Source organism: Arvicanthis niloticus, chromosome 2 (genome assembly GCF_011762505.2).
Source record: "Arvicanthis niloticus isolate mArvNil1 chromosome 2, mArvNil1.pat.X, whole genome shotgun sequence".
Lineage (NCBI taxonomy): Eukaryota > Metazoa > Chordata > Mammalia > Rodentia > Muridae > Arvicanthis > Arvicanthis niloticus.
The window spans coordinates 7,887,320-7,902,634 of record NC_047659.1 but is presented as its reverse complement, the minus strand read 5'-3'; the positions used below and the strand labels follow the sequence as shown (position 1 = coordinate 7,902,634).

The 15,315-nt window shown below is 53.5% G+C and overlaps 1 protein-coding gene across 13 annotated transcripts; it reads right to left on the bottom strand.

Annotated features, from left to right (window-relative positions):
• Window positions 1–4,588: 4,588 nt before the first annotated feature.
• Window positions 4,589–14,958, bottom strand: LOC117703994 (uncharacterized). 13 transcript variants are annotated; one of them, XR_013108490.1, is made up of 6 exons: window positions 13,773–14,958; window positions 8,834–8,947; window positions 6,872–6,921; window positions 6,407–6,463; window positions 5,051–5,157; window positions 4,589–4,931 (listed from the first exon to the last, which is right to left on the bottom strand). XR_013108490.1 is itself a non-coding variant. In XM_076928449.1 (4 exons), coding segments are annotated over exons 1-4 (930 nt in total). In that variant the 5' UTR covers window positions 14,544–14,958; the 3' UTR covers window positions 4,589–4,929. The 13 variants fall into 13 exon arrangements, 1 of the variants encoding a protein (XP_076784564.1); XR_013108485.1 differs by having other exon boundaries at window positions 8,838–8,947; window positions 13,773–14,953; XR_013108493.1 differs by lacking the exon at window positions 5,051–5,157 and having other exon boundaries at window positions 8,838–8,947.
• Between the last annotated feature and the right edge of the window lie 357 nt (window positions 14,959–15,315).

Sequence of the window (15,315 nt, the reverse complement as noted above, 5' to 3'; positions counted from 1 at the left end):
GGAAGGGCTCTCTAGGCCATTTAAAGGGGTTCACCAACAGGGCTGGAGGAAGCGGTAATGCCTAGGGAAGGGCCAGCCAGGGACTGGAGGGTACCAGGCCAGAAGAAAACACACTGAGGTGGGGGAGGGGTCCAACCTGTGGAGAGAGGACCACAGGGCGTGGAGGGGACGAGCTAAGATAGAAGAGTGTTTGGCGACCCAGTCTCAGGGAAGGAACCAGCTGGGGGTGGGAGGAACCAGGCTGGGACAAAAGACCACACTAGGGTGTAGGGGGACCAGCTTGAGGTGGGAGGGACCACCAGCCTGGGGTGAAGGGGACCAGCAGGGAACCTAAGAACCTCCCGGGGGTGGAGGGGGCCGGCTCCGCCCCCGCTCGGCAGGCGGCTTGCCCGGGGCGCAGCGAGCGGGGCAGAGCTTCAGCGGAAAGGAATGCTTGGCTCGGCGGGGGCGGCCGCGCCCGGGGCCGGCCTGGTTCGCGCGGCTCTCGGGGCCGCTGGCGCCGCCGCCCGGGCTCGCGCCGGATCGGGGCGCGCCTCGCAGCGGGGGTGCGCGCCGCCCCTCCCCCATAACTCAAAAGCTTGTCAGGCCGGTTCCAGACTCCTGGCGCCGGGCTCCGCTCCAGGAAAAAAAAAAAAAAAAAAAAAAGGAACGAGAAAAAGGAAAAAGCAAGCGAGGGAGCAAGCAAGGCCCGCGGCGCGGAACGAGCTACCCACGCGCACAACACGCACGCCCACCCTGGGGACAGGGCGCGCGACACTCGTCCATCTCTACCGCCCCAACGATGGTTCAGTGGCCCCGGCGGGGAGGGGGCGCTGTGCAGCCCACAGGTTCCCGAGAGCTTTCTCAGGGCCTCGTGGGTCGGAAGGCGTCCTCACGTCCCGGGTCCTGATGTGAGAAAGCTGCTTCGGGGCGGGCTCTAGCAGCACCGGGAGAGGCGGCTGCGGACCTCCCAGCTCGACCGCAGAGGGGACGGGGTGATGGGGGCGTGGGAAGACCCCGCCCGGTGCTTTTCCTTTTTTCCCTCCCATCAACGTCCTTCTGCGTGCAACTGCGCCCAGGGTAGAGAGTCGACTAGGAAGGGGTTAAGGGCAGCAAGTTAGAGAGAAAGCTGAGTCCAAATCTCCCCTGCTGTGTGGCCTTAGGCCAGGGGCTTGCCCTTTCCACTTCCTCTAGAGGGGATGGAGGAGGGGCTTGTCTAGAGCTTGACACTGAACAATTGTGGAGTCCTATCTTCCGGTGGGGTTCCCAGTTTTCCTTCCCAAACTCAACTGGGGTTCTCATATAAGCTCAGCCATCTGAGGGTCATTCTCAAAGCCAAGTCAACCCTGGGAGACCTCACTTCTGGCTGGTCCTTTCCTTCAAAGGACCATGCATTGGGTAGTCAGGGACTCTGCACAGGCCAGTTAAGTCTGCTCAAGACCACTCTAAGCCTGTCTCTCTGCTTTCTGCCTGGGTTCTAGAATCAAGAAGGCCAGATGGCTCAGATAGTTGAGACAGTGGCTTATCTGGATCTCTAGGGATGCATTTGACCTGCCCAGGATGCCCCAGAGAGGTTTCTACCCAAGATGCTAAGGTTCAGAAGGCTCCTGTCTGCAGACTCAGCTTGCGCAAGGCTGGACTGTAAGACCTTGGGCAGATCCGGGTTTGAGGACCTGAAGCTTGAGTTTACTACTGGGCTGTGGGATTCTGCAGGGCCTGTGAGAAAGTTGTATCTGCTTTCCCAGAGGCTGGTAGTCCAGCTTAAGAACTCCACCACTCCCAGGTCATTCAGAGGGAAAGGACTAAGCTGCAGTACAAACCCTCTTTTGAGTCCCTAACGGATGTGCTCAGTGGCCTTGGTACAAGGGGCACCTCTCCTAAATGACACATCTCACCTCAGCCTTTGCTGCCAGAACAATCTGCAGTGTTCCCTTCCAGGGACTTTTGTGTCCCCAGGTGCAAGCCAGTGAGATCTTTGTGACCCCACTGGTTCAGACTGGCCTTTTTAAAAAATAAAATAAAATAAATGTTTTATGTGCATGTGTGCATGCACAGTGCAGTGCAAAGCAGGCAAAGGGTTTTGCCGATGGCCTGGGCTCCTGCCTTTTTCAACCAGGCTTTCAGAGGACTGGGCCAGGTTCAGCATCACACAGCAGCTCCTTGGGTACCTGCCAAGCACAGGAAAGGTTGAGATTCTTTGAACCAGATTCCAGAAAGTACTCTTTGCATGCACCTAGCTGAGAGCTGTACTGCTCATTAAAGAACACTGTGAGGTCATTATCTATGTGGCAAGGGCGAGGCCATCTTGAGCTAAAAGAGATCATCCCCAGCACTGTGTTAAACCGGGCATGGTGGCACCTGTTTATAATCCCAGCATTCAGAAGGTAAAAGCAGGAGGTCATGGGCCGGCAGAGGGAACAGAGATTTCCCATGAGCTCTTGGGAGAGCCAGCCTTTGCTAGCAGCTCTACCTATGCTGCTGAGTGACGAACCCTGGCCTAATGACAAGATTCTCCACTCCTCTATTGTACCTGATTGACCACATGTCATCAGCCGCTGTCCTTTCCTTCGGTGCTGGTCCAACAACTGGATCAGAAGAGGCCATTGGACCTCAACATGCCCATCCATAGAATGGGGCCATGAGGGCACCTCTTTCTGGAGTGAGTAGGAGGGGCCAGTGACATGTAGGGTGGGTGTGGCTTTGAGTGGGGCCCTGCACACACAACGAGCAGAACTGCTGTTATTATGGTTATTACCAGGAAGATAACCATGGGCTCCAGGGTTGGAGACAGGCAGATGGGAGGGCAACTTAATTATTTAAAGTGGGGAGGAGCTGGGGTTGCAGCTCAGCTGAGAGAGTGCTTGTGGAGCATACAAGAGGCCTGATCCATAGCACCAAATAAACCAGGCGGGTACCACACACCTGTAAGTCAAGCAGCTGGAGAGGGCACAGACAGGAAGATCAGGAGTCCAGGGTCATCCTAGGCTACAACAGGAGTCCAGGGTCATCCTTGGCTACAACAGTGAATCCCGGGGGACTTATACATGAGTCTCAAAATAAATAAACAGGTAGATAGCCAGCACTATGGAGGGCCAGCTGAAGGGGAGACTGTTGATGTGCTTTTCAGATGGGGAAAGTGAGGCCTCAGGAGGCAAAGTAACACAACAGGGCAAGCTCATCATGGAGGAAGAAGCAGGCTGGTGAGAACAGACTGCAGTCATGCTGTTCCCTCCCTCAGTGCCTAGGATCAGGGAGGGGCCACTGTCCCTGCCCTAACTGTCCACGGGCGGGTCTCTAGCAATCACCAGAACTAAGCATTTTTATCCCAGCCTCAAGAAACATAGCCTTCACGGTGCGGGAGGCTGCTATGTAGGCAGCTGGGGGAGAAAAGCCAGCAAGAGATGGATCACGAACGCCACGATACCAGCTTCCCAAACAAGAGCTGCCTGGGATGCAGTCGTGGCATTTCTGTTAAGGGAACAAGCAACCCCTCTCTGTTTGGCTCCCAGGCCCCCTTTGCAGGATGCTGTAGACAGTGAAAGGTCCATGTCAGGGGAGATCGTGGGTACTGAGGGTAAACTTACTACGTTTGTTTTGCTGAATGAATGTGTTATAAAACTGTCTCCTGGATGTTTATATTTTCATTGATGGACTAGTGCAGCCTTAGTCAAAGAAGCTTCTGTCTGCTGTGAACACCAGTCAATCTGTGGCTGCAAGCCGCTGACAAGACCTGACTCTCCTCCTGCACCGAGGCTCCAGAGCCTTCCCACCAAGGAGGGTGGAAGGACCACATGGTGGGGAGGAGGGTCTTAAAACACTCAATGGTTTTTGTTCTGTTTTTGTTCTTTTGAGCTATCCTGGAACTCACTACATAGACCAGGCTGGCTTCGAACTCACAGAGATCAACCCTGTCTCTGCCTTCTGAGTGCTGGGGTTAAAGTTGTACACCACTATGCCTGGCTTTTGAAATAGGGACTCAGGACATTTATGAATTCATGGCCATCCCTGTTGCTTGCATAGGGTTAGTTTAAGACTGAGCCTGGCCGGGCGGTGGTGACGCACGCCTTTAATCCCAGCACTTGGGAGGCAGAGGCAGGTGGATTTCTGAGTTCGAGGCCAGCCTGGTCTACAGAGTGAGTTCCAGGATAGCCAGGACCACACAGAGAAACCCTGTCTCGAAAAACCAAAAAAAAAAAAAAAAGAAAAGACTGAGCCTGGCTGGGCAGTGGTGGTGCATGCCTTTAATCCCAGCACTCAGGAGGTAGATGGAAGTGGATCTCTGTGAGTTCAAGGCCAGCCTGGTCTACAGAGTTCCAAGACAACCAGAACTGCAGAGAGAAATTCTGTCAAAAAAAAAAAAAAAAAAAAAAAAAAAAAAAAAGACAACCTAAAACATTCAATCAGATGTGGGAGGGCTCGGGAAGCCAGGGAACTCTTGGTATGGAGAGGGCTGCTGAGAGAAGAGAAAACTCAACATAAATAAGAGAAAAATAAAGAACTTTGTAAAACCTGGCTGGCTTGCTTTTCTTTTCTTTTCTTTTCTTTTCTTTTCTTTTCTTTTCTTTCTTTCTTTCTTTCCTTCTGTCTTTCTTTCTCTCTTTCTTTTTTTTTTTTAAAGAGACATGGAAATTGAAAGTTTGACTTGATGGGAAGATGGGCAGGTCAGGGGTTGAAGGGACAAAAGAGCAAGTCAGGGCATGAGTATTACCGGATTATACACGTATGAGATTGCCAAAGAATAAACTAAAAACCCAGTCAGACACAGAGGGCTCTCCATGTAGGCTCTGCACGAATTTAGGCAGGAGGCTCTGCAGCAGCTTTATCCAAGCCTCTCCTCCCCCGGGGTCTCTGGAGCCCTGGTCCAGGGGGAGATGTGTTTGTAGAAGGACTTGATGTGTTTGCTTTGGGTGAATCTTTGTCTTTCTCAGCTGCCGTTCCGGAGAGAAGAGATCCTGTAAGCCAGCCAGAAGGAGGGGAAGCAGGGTTGGGGTCTGGCTGCCTGGGCTTCGGCGATCTGTCACCAGCTCCCCACCCCCACCCTCACCGCCACCCCACCCCCTCCCAAGCCTACACTCTGTCCTGTTCCAGGAGAAGATCAGTTGGTCAGGGATCCAGTGGGGAGAAACTGCTTTAATGGCTGAAGCTCTCAAGACAGAGGAGCTGTCTGGTCTGGATGGTCTGAGAGGCACAACCAGAGATGGAAGAGTTAAAAAGGCCGGGCAGCCTCGTAGGTAGTGAGTGCTTAGTCTGGGAAGATAATCAAAGGTGAGATAAGATGCAGGGTGATGTGTGGAGTACAGGGCTGTCTCAGAAAAAGAACTGAGACCCAGTAGGGAGAACCTGAAGTTCTGTTTTTAAATTATGAGTGTGTATGGTTATGTGCGTGTGACTGCAGGTGTCCCTCCTGCCCCAACGGGGGCATAGGATTCCCCTGGAGTAGGTGTTATAGGCTGTTGTGAGGCCCTCTGCAAGAGAGGGTTGTGCTCTTAACTACAGACCTATCTCAGGTTCAGATCATTCTAGTCTTTCTTTTGCAGTGCAGGGGATGAACACTCGGGCCCTGTGTGTGCCATAGAACTCCATCCCAAGTCTGGGGTTTTCTTCAGTGTTAAGATTCCTAATACATGTGGCTGCATGCTCAGACCCAGGCCCCATGAAACTGGGGTACGAGGTCAAGTTCTAGCCCTTTCTGGTTCTAGCCCACCACCGAAGACTGCAGACCCACATGTATTCCTCTCTCCTTGTAGTTGGTTGGAAATGAGTGTTAACTCTTGTTAAATTATTAATGTCAGCCCCGTTGATAGTTGACAACCCAGCCTGGAGTTGGCGGGACATTTCTGGATCAGGCTGTATCTAAGCTCCACTGGTGGGTTTGTATCACCCACGCATGAGCCTAAGAAGAGCTGGACTTTGCCTGTGACTCTGGGCAAAGCCACTGTGAAGCCGACATACCACACACACACACACACACACACACACACACACACACACACACACACACACACGGAGAAAGAGTATTACCCAGCACTAAGCATCACACCTGACTATCCATGTAGTATGAGGTCTTATAGGAAGCTCAGGAGAGGAACTGGAACTGGAACATGGGGATGGGGTAGGAGCAAGGAGAAGCGTGTGGCTCCTCTCACAAGTCTGTTCCTGAGGGCTAGAGAGCAATAGAACCCGGAAAACGTACAGGGAGGAGTGTCTTTATTTATACCAGGAAAGCAGGCATCTGGCTACAAGAGGTATAGCTAGATCAAGCCAGGCAGCTGCAGAATCCTCCTCCTCCTCCTCATCTTCTTCCTCCTCCTCTTTCTCTTCCTCCCCCCTCCTCTTGTGTCCCCTGTCTTAGGTAGGGTCTCTACTGCTGTGATTAAACACCAAAATCAGAAGAAACTTGGAAAGGAAAGGGTTTGTCTCAGCTTACAGCCACAGATAAGGGTCATCACTGAGGGAAGTCAGGGCAGGAACTCAAGGCAGGACCCTGGAGGCACAAATTGAAAGAGAAGTCACAGAGGCACGCTGCTAACAGGCTTCCCTCTTGGCCTTATACCACCCAGAACCACCTGCCCAGCGATGGCACCACCCACATTGAGCTGGGCACGCCCTCATCAGCCATTAGAAAAAAAAAAAAGCTCTACAGACTTGAGTACACGCCAAGCCTATGGAGGCATTTTCTCCCAGATGACCATAGCTTGTGTCAAGTCAATATAAAAACTAGTCAGGACATGCCCCTCCCATGTTCTACTGATCTCTCTCTCTCTCTCTCTCTCTCTCTCTCTCTCTCTCTCTCTCTCACACACACACACACACACACACACACACACACACATACACACACATTAAATAGTATCTGAATACTAAGAAAGTGTTAAGGACTCCAAAGGCTTACTGTGTGATGAGCCACTGGTCAAGTGATGTGGTTCCTGAGTGTTCTCTCACCTGTAAACAAGACAATAGGCTGGATCCTCTACTGACTTCCAGGAAAAGGGTCAGGGTCAGAGGAGACAGTGGACTGGGATGGCATTTTATAAACACCGTGGTTCCTCACAGCAGGCACACCTGATGACATTTATGGCTCAGAAGTCACCAGTTCTTCCAGGCTTAGTCCCTCCCTGGGACCGCCCCAGACCATAGGTTGATTTATTCACCCAGGAGGCTGAAATCACGTGCTCAGCTCCTTCTGTGGGCCGCCTCACATGCTGTGGGCAGAGCCAGTCCCCATTCAGCCCAGTGACATATGTGCATATATGTGGCTGTCTGTCTGCCTATGTGGTGTCATATAGACACTTTTTTTTTTTTTTTTTTGCCTGTTAGAAGCTTTCCTGTTGTTAGTCTCTGGAACTGGGGTTCAGGGCATGGGCTCCTTAATAAACCATCCCTCTGTGCAGAAGGCCAAAGAGGGTTAGCATGTCTACTCTTTTCTTTCCCAAGCACGCTGGTGGGGACCCAAGCAGGGCTTCAAGTCCCCTAAAGTCACAGGATTTCCATTTCCTTTTAAACGCAAGCTGGAGAGTGCAGAAGTCATCACCTGTGTCCCATTGGTCAGACGTGATCACATGACTACCCCTAGCTGCAAAGGAGGCTGGGATATGTAGTACTTAGCCTGGCAACAAGGCACCTCTTTGGAACTGCGGGTTGGGTAGAAGGCCCACAGTTTCAGGTGACACCACACAGCACAGGGACGCACAGGCTGAGGTCACTGGCTTTACAGCTGAGTCCCTCACGTTGGCAGGGACACAGTCGTTAGGCCTGAGCTTGGGACAGCTTTGACAGCTTTATAGGGGCATTATCCCATGCCCTGTACCCTCGAGGTAACAGAGAGACTGGTTAGAGGTAGTGGTTACAGGCTAGTGCTCAGGACCCACTGCCACTTACAAAGATATCCTTAGACTTCCAGTCCCCTTCACAGAGAAAACAGGACAGAGATGTTAAACATCATCTGACCTGAAGCCCGGATAGGCGTCTTTGCTGACTGGCTCCTAATCACCCAAGTCTGGGCTTAAGGCCCAACCCACAGAGAACAGGCAGGGGGCCAAACGAAGGACAGGCCCTCCTGTGTCCCAACAGAGCTAGATCACTGGCCATGGAGTGCCTCTCTATACTGTAGACACTAGACCCAAGATCAGGAGTGGCATCCCTGGTCCACACAGATGGATCCTCACTCTTTCCAGACAGGAGCCCGGTCTCTAGCCACAGGCAGAATGATAATTGAATCCAGTTTAGTCTGAGTCTCACTTGTCGTAGGCATCAGTGAACAGCCCAGGCCAGGAGCTCTGGGCAGGGCCACAGGACTTCTCCAGGAAGGCAGACGACCAGTTTTCATTTTTTCTTTTTCCTTCCTCATACCTTGGCTTTCTGCCTTCCGTATAAACCTCCCTGCTGATGACACCCTTCCAGCCAGCAGGGTGCACATTAAACCTCTGCTGGTCCCCCTGAAGCCACCCGGTTCCCAGGGCTTTCTGCACCCCAGCATTTCGCTGCCCACCATGTCTGAGTGGCATGCTGACAGACAGGAATGCCGCCTTTCCTTCAGTGCTGCAGACACAATGCCCAGACCTGGAGTATAGCACTCTGAGGATTCCTGGCAGATGGTTAGAGAATGAGTGAATGAGTGAATGAGTGATTGGCAGCTGAATGAATGAACTCTGCCATCAGTGAGGAATGTGTGCTTAAGAAAAGCTTACGGGCTGGGCGGTGGTGGTGCACGCCTTTAATTCCAGCACTTGGGAGGCAGAGGCAGGCGGATTTCTGAGTTCGAGGCCAGCCTGGTCTACAGAGTGAGTTCCAGGACAGCCAAGGCTAACAGAGAAACCCTGTCTCGAAAAACCAAAAAAAAAAAAAAAAAGCTTACAAACTTGGATGTAAATGTGAATCCCACCTCTGTGGGTCACTGGCTGGGCCACCAGAGAGACACTGTCTTCTCCAGCTTCTGCTTCCTCCCTTGGCAGATTGGGGTTAACAGCACCTTATAGGAGACATAAGATTTTAGGCATGGAGCAGACCCTGCATCCTGCACCCATAATACTGGCCTTCCTGGAGCCACACTGGGGCTGATTCTACAACCCAATGTCAAAATCCTCCGGCCTGGCTGCCTTTACGGTGGGAAGAACTGACAGAAGTTTTTACTGGCCAACTGAGATGGCTCAACAGGGTAAAGGTTTACTTGCTGCCAAGCCTGAGGACCTGAGTTCTATCCCAGGACCCACATGGTAGGAGCCTAGAACCAATCCCTGCAAGCTGTCCTCTGACCTTCACTTGTTGTGTGTACACACACACACACACACACACACACACACAAGTAAATAAATAAATTCATAAACAAGATGAAATTTAAAACTTTCCATCCATTCATTGATTAACTCACACATTCATTGAAACCCAGGATAAGCCACCATGAATTTTCTGCACATTCTTGGTGCTGGCTGGACGCTGGTGGAGGCAGGCAGGGCTAAGTCTTTGGCTAAGCAGAAACCACCATGGCCAACCTCTGTGTGTAGGGAAATGGCAGAGACCCTCTGCAGCCACAGACCTGTGGCTCACCAGGCCTCCTGTCCACCAAGTCATTTCTGATCTCTTTCATCCTTCCTGAGAAGAGGCCCTGCCGACCCTGCTGTGACCTGGCAGCCAAGCCCTGCTCCCACTGTGTTTTCTCCCATCCTCTTGCCAGCAACTCCTGGGATTCTGTGAACCATTGGTGACCCTGGCTGTGGGGTGCCTCTAACCCTCACAGGGTCTGGGCTAAACCCAACTTCTCCTGGATGTGAGAGGATGCCCGGGAGGTCGCTGGCTGCTGCAGAGCTTGGTGGAAGGTTTTTCACGGAAAAGCATGAAAAAGAGGCTCAGCAAGAAGAAGGGGCAGGGCCCCAAAGCAGACCCTTGGGCAGCTCAGTAACACTCACTCAGGTCAGAGGACAGCTTTCAGACATTGGTTCTCTCTCAGCAGTAATTGCCTTAACTGGCTGAGCCATCTTGCTGGCCCAGCACTAATCTGTTTTGAGGGCATAGCACCTACAACTCTGCCCTGTCTGGAAGACCCTGCTTCTCAGCTAGTGGGACTGGGATTCTAACACTTAACCCTGGGGACACATTGAAGCAGTGTCCCTAGACCCCCTTGACCATACTCCCATACTGCCACCTTTACCATGGAAACCAACACAGGTGCGCTCCTGCGGGTACCACAGAATCAGCAGCTTCTGTCCATCATGTTCAAGCTGTCTGACATCTTACCAACCCCAAGATCATCTCTAGGTCGGCTTCACACACAGACTCCCTGGGAAGACATCTGATTAGCTGCATGCTTGTCTTCTTCCCTTGGTATGGTAGCAGCAGCCATGTTGTGTGCTTATCTAGTATGCAATGCAGTTTTGTAAAACCCCACTTTGTGGGCAGAATCCAGGCCCAGGCATCAGCTTCTGGGAAACAGAGAGATCTGGAAACCTCACAAACAAAGGCTCTAGGGCCTCCTGGAACCTGCTGGCTCACAGTGCTCCTGGACAAATACATGCACACACACACACACACACACACACACACACACACACACACACACGTACATATACACACGTGCACACAAACATGGTACATGCACATGCATGCCCACTGCACTGCCCACACATACTCTTACATGTTAAATATGTGTGCATACACATACATACACACACAGCCTGCAAGGGGTGGGGGGGCTGCACTGCTTGTACATACAGGACATGGAGCAGAGGCCACAGACATGTGCACACACTTGCCCTGGGGTGGGAGGCCATAGAGGGCTATGATGGAGTCAGAGAGTACCAGCCCTGGGGACAAGGAAGTGCGTGAGGACATGCAACAGCACCCTGGAAGAGAGGAACGCACCGGGCGGGCGGTGGTGGCGCATGCCTTTAATCCCAGCACTTGGGAGGCAGAGGCAGGCAGATTTCTGAGTTCAAGGCCAGCCTGGTCTACAGAGTGAGTTCCAGGACAGCCAAGGCTATACAGAGAAACCCTGTCTCGAAAAACAAACAAAACAAAACCGAGAGAGAGAGAGAGAGAGAGAGAGAGAGAGAGAGAGAGAGAGAGAGAGAAACACAAAGACTTTATCCCTGACCACCTCTCTTCCCAGTCCAGTGTGGAGCCTACTATGTACCCTTCCCCACCCATGTGCCCAGTGAAATCTTTTCTGTCAGTTCACCCTGCCTGCTGCCAACTCTTTCCAGCCCCCATCTGTAGAGCCCTTCTGATAATGTGGCTGCTTCCACCTTTGCCCCTGCAGTCACTTTCACTCACGACAGCCAGAGAGATTTTTCTGGAAAGTGCTTCTAAACGTGCCACTCCTCCTGCCTAACCTTCCACGGTGTCCATTACTCTCAGTAGGACGCTGCAAATAACACGTCTACAAGCCGTGTGTGTCCAGCCCTCCCCGACTTTCGCCTCCCAGAACTTTCCACTTCTGAAAGAACTTCCTTTCAATCTTCTGGCTTTTCTCTGCTGCCGGCCCTTGCATATGCCAGGTGTCTCTCTGTCTGTCTCCAGGGCACCAGGGCACCTTCAGCTTGGGGCCTCAGGCTAGACCTTTCCAGCCTCTCCTGCCACCTGCCCCTGATAGGCTGGCTCAGTAGTGTCCTCCCAACTCAATCCCTGCCATCTCAGGCCCTAGGCTGCCCTGGCTCCCCTCCCACAGCAGCGCCCTGATTGGGAAGGGCACTTGAATGGGCATTAAGGGCAGGATGGCCAGAGCTCTCTAGCTGGACAGCTACAGTTGGGTCTGTCTATGTAGCTCTTACTTCAAACTGCCACAAACCTGGACGCTGTGTGAGCCCAGAGGCAAAGCATAGGGAGGGGTTCTCAGGCTGGCCCAGCCCCAGGGGAGGCTCTGTGCTTGTCTCATTCCTTGTCTGTGACCTGAGGTGGGAACTGACTCAGCCCCTCGTTGATGACCCTGTGCAGAAAAAGTGAGGTCTGGGGCTTCTGGTGGCTTTCTCCCTCACCATCAATCAGTCACATGCCCAAGTGAGCAGAGGATGGGAACCCATCTGGCCTGGCAGAGGACAGCAACACCAGCAGGAACAACCAGTCCCAACTCAGGAAAAAAAGAAATGGCCTCCTACTTGCTCTGAACTTGGTTGGTAACTTAGGCTGGAAGTCCAGATCATCATCAACCTGATAAAGATCACCTGGACCCCACCTGCCAGCTGAAGTGGCCTTGTCTCTCCCTCTTGGGATGGCCCTCCTAGACAGCGCTGGGCACCTGGACTGTGCCTGGCGTCGGGGCCGGGAGACTGCCCCCCAGAGCCCCAGGCAGCTGGGCAAAGGTACCCAGAGTCTCAAAATCAAAGGCAGATATGGAGTTATAAGTGATGAATGGGGAGCATCCTAGGTCTCCATCAATGAGCTGACAGTTCCCAACATGCTGCTCTTCCAAAGGACCAGGGTTGAGCTCCTAGCACCCACATGATAGCTTCCAACTATCTCTAACTCCAGTTCCAGGGGATCTGACACCCTCACAAACACATACCCACAAACACAAAGCAGGCAGTACACCAATGCACATAAAAATTTTAAAGTAAATAAATAATTAAAAAGTAAAAAAGAAAAACAAAACTAAAACCCAGTATGGTACTCACATAAAAATAGACAGGTTGCTCAGTGGAGTCGAACTGAAGAATCAGAAGAAAATGCACCATTTACCATTTACCAGATAAGACCCAGGCCCAGGAAGAGCAAGCAGCATTCAGGAGAGCAGGGATAGCACAGACTCCTGCAAACCACACCCAAGAGTGCTAAGGCATACAGGAGTCACAGGACATCCTGCATGCGGTCCCCTCACTGATCCCACACCTAGCCTGGCCACTGGACCGTTGCACATGCTAGGGCCTCTCTTCCCTGTGTGTGACTGTACAAGTTCACCCAGAAAGCAATCAGCCTAGCCCAGTGGATTCCTGACCCCCTCTGTAGTCCTTCTCGGGCCCCCAGCACACTCAGAAGTGCTTTCTGCTCTTATAGACTGGGCAGCATTTTCTAGAGTGTTAGAGAAGTCTGAGTAAGCAGGCTATGCCCTGTCCCGGGCTCCTGCAGCTCTCTGGGCGGGTGGGCACACCCTGGGGTGTTTCTGGGATCTGTACTGTATTAAAAGCGGTACCGTGAGCATCCATGTCCCCTTCTTTGTATGGACATTGGTTTTCCTACCTCTGACACACTTACCCAGGAGTGGAATGACTGGGTAGTAACTGTGTATTCTAATTTTTAGGTATGGTGTTGAGATTCGAACCCAGGGCTCCCCCCACTTCTAGGCAAATGCTCTACCTCTGCACTATACTTCCTAGCCATAGTTAAGCATTTGAAAAAGATGTCAACCGGTGCTTAAAGCGGCCTGGTCACTTCACTAGGCAGTGTGTATGTGGGGTGTCAGGCAGGGGATTGGACTCTCTTCCTTTCCTGCCAAGGCTGGACCCCTGCTAACCCAGTCTCATTTGGCCTTGCTCATCTGGCTGCTGGTTGGAGAGGAGCCAAGGATAGCAGGGGTCTGGCTTTTTCCTGCAACCCAGCCGGGCCTTCTCCAAGGCTCACGGGGCTCAGAGAGAGGCCCCGACTCACTGTGGGTCTGTAAGCTAGTTCCTGTGCACCTGTCTCCTGCTGCATCTCCCTGGTAATGACAGAGGCTGAGGGGGATGGACAGGGTGCTGGGGTCTCCTTGGACACCTGGCTAAAGCTGATGTGGGGTGGGTGGGCGCACGCAGGGAGAGCAGCTGCTCTCACGGGGCTGGGAGAGAAGAAAGGAGGCGCCGGCAGAACCCGGGCGGAGGGCGGATACCTACACCGAGTCGGGAGAACCGAGACCAGGAGCAGAGATTCTCTCCTCGCAGCCCCAGGAGGGGCGCGGGCTCCTCATTAAAACCGCAACCCGGAGCCGGGCCGCAGCGCGCAGAACGGGCTGCAGGCGGCCTCCCGCGCACCGGGGCCCGCGCCGGCTCCAGCCGCCCGCGGCCGACCTCGCGCGTCCTCAAAGCCAGCCTGTCCCACTTCCCCCGCCGGTTGCTACAGCAACTGAGCTCTGAGTAATCAGCTGCACCGTGACCTTTCTTCCCCGGGAGAGAGAGAGAGGGAGGGAGAGAGGGAGAGAAAGAGAGAGAGAGAAAAAGGGAGGGAGGGGAGAACGGAGTTGGAAGGAGGATGGAGAGAGAGGAGGGATGAGAGAAAATGGAGGGGGGAGGGATGAGAGAGGATGGAGGGAGAATGGAGAGAAGCAGAGGGAGGAGGGAGGAGGAAGAATGTTGGAGAGAAGCGGAGAGGAGGGAGGGAGGCAGGCAGAGAGGCAGGCAGGGAGGGAGGGAGGAGTCGGAGAGGCTGAGCGGCTGGTCAGAGCTGTAAAGACACCGCAGCTGGGGTCTGGGGCCTTGTGGGGAGGGGCTGGCAGCCAGAAGGCAGGAGAAAGAAGGGGAGGGAGCTGGCAGTACCGTGTTGGAGGAGGGGGAGCCAGGAACCGACCAAGACAGATTCCTGCCCCTCCTTACCCTCTCCCAGGGGAGGTGAGGGGGTTGAGAAAGGCTAGCAGGACCCCTTTCCAACAGACCTGACCTCCCTCCCATTCCCCAGATAGGACAACCGAGGCGAAGGCACGCCGCCCATCACTGCAGGGAGCTGACAGAAGGGTTGGGGGTAGAATCCTAAAAGCTCTCAGCACCCCCCCTCCCACCTGCCCTCTGGCCTCAGTTTCTCTGGTGGTGGAGTGTGGCTCCCCAGGGCAGAGCAGGCAGCCTAGCCTCATCCGAGGTAGAGAGAAGCCGGCAGCCTTTCACACCAGATATTGACTTGAATTCTCTGAAGGTAGCTGGAGGGGAAGATGTGAAGGCTGGAGCTGAAGAGTTGGAGAAGGGTGGACAGCCACAGCGGCCACGTAGGTCTGGAGTGCCAGGGACAGGACACAGCCATGACTCTCTCAGACATGGCAGGAATCTTCCCTGGTCCGCAGAACTCATCTCCACTCCTCCTCTTCCTCCTCCCTCCTCCTCCTCCTCCTCCTCCTCCTCCTCCTCCTCCTCCTCCTCCTCCTCCTCCTCTTCCTCCTCCTCGGCATGTTGCCCTGGGGTTGGTGCCAGCACCAGGCCTGTCACCCACAGGCCCTGGGGACCTGCCAGCCGCCTGTTTACCAGACACGCCAACCCCCAGTCACAGCCGGGCCTCGGAGTAGGGAGTGGGGGAGGGATGACAGATGGCGGAGGTGCCATTCTAACCAGAGTCTGAGGCAGCTGAGGAACAAGAGAAAGCCCTCCAGGACTGAGGGAAGTGTGGAACCCTATATTACTCCCCCGCTCCCCCCAGAATCCCCCAGTCCCCACTGTATACGGGAGAACAGGACCC

Excerpts from the sequence above, each read along its gene's own strand:
- LOC117703994 (XM_076928449.1), bottom strand. The coding sequence starts at position 14,543 with ATGGGAGGGAGGTCAGGTCTGTTGGAAAGGGGTCCTGCTAGCCTTTCT. Across the intron at positions 6,922-13,772 it reads CTCGGTTCTCCCGACTCGGT|GTGAGAGAACACTCAGGAAC; the intron begins GTAGGTATCCGC and ends TCTTGTTTACAG. Across the intron at positions 5,158-6,871 it reads GACCAGTGGCTCATCACACA|ACCATCCAGACCAGACAGCT; the intron begins GTAAGCCTTTGG and ends TGTGCCTCTCAG.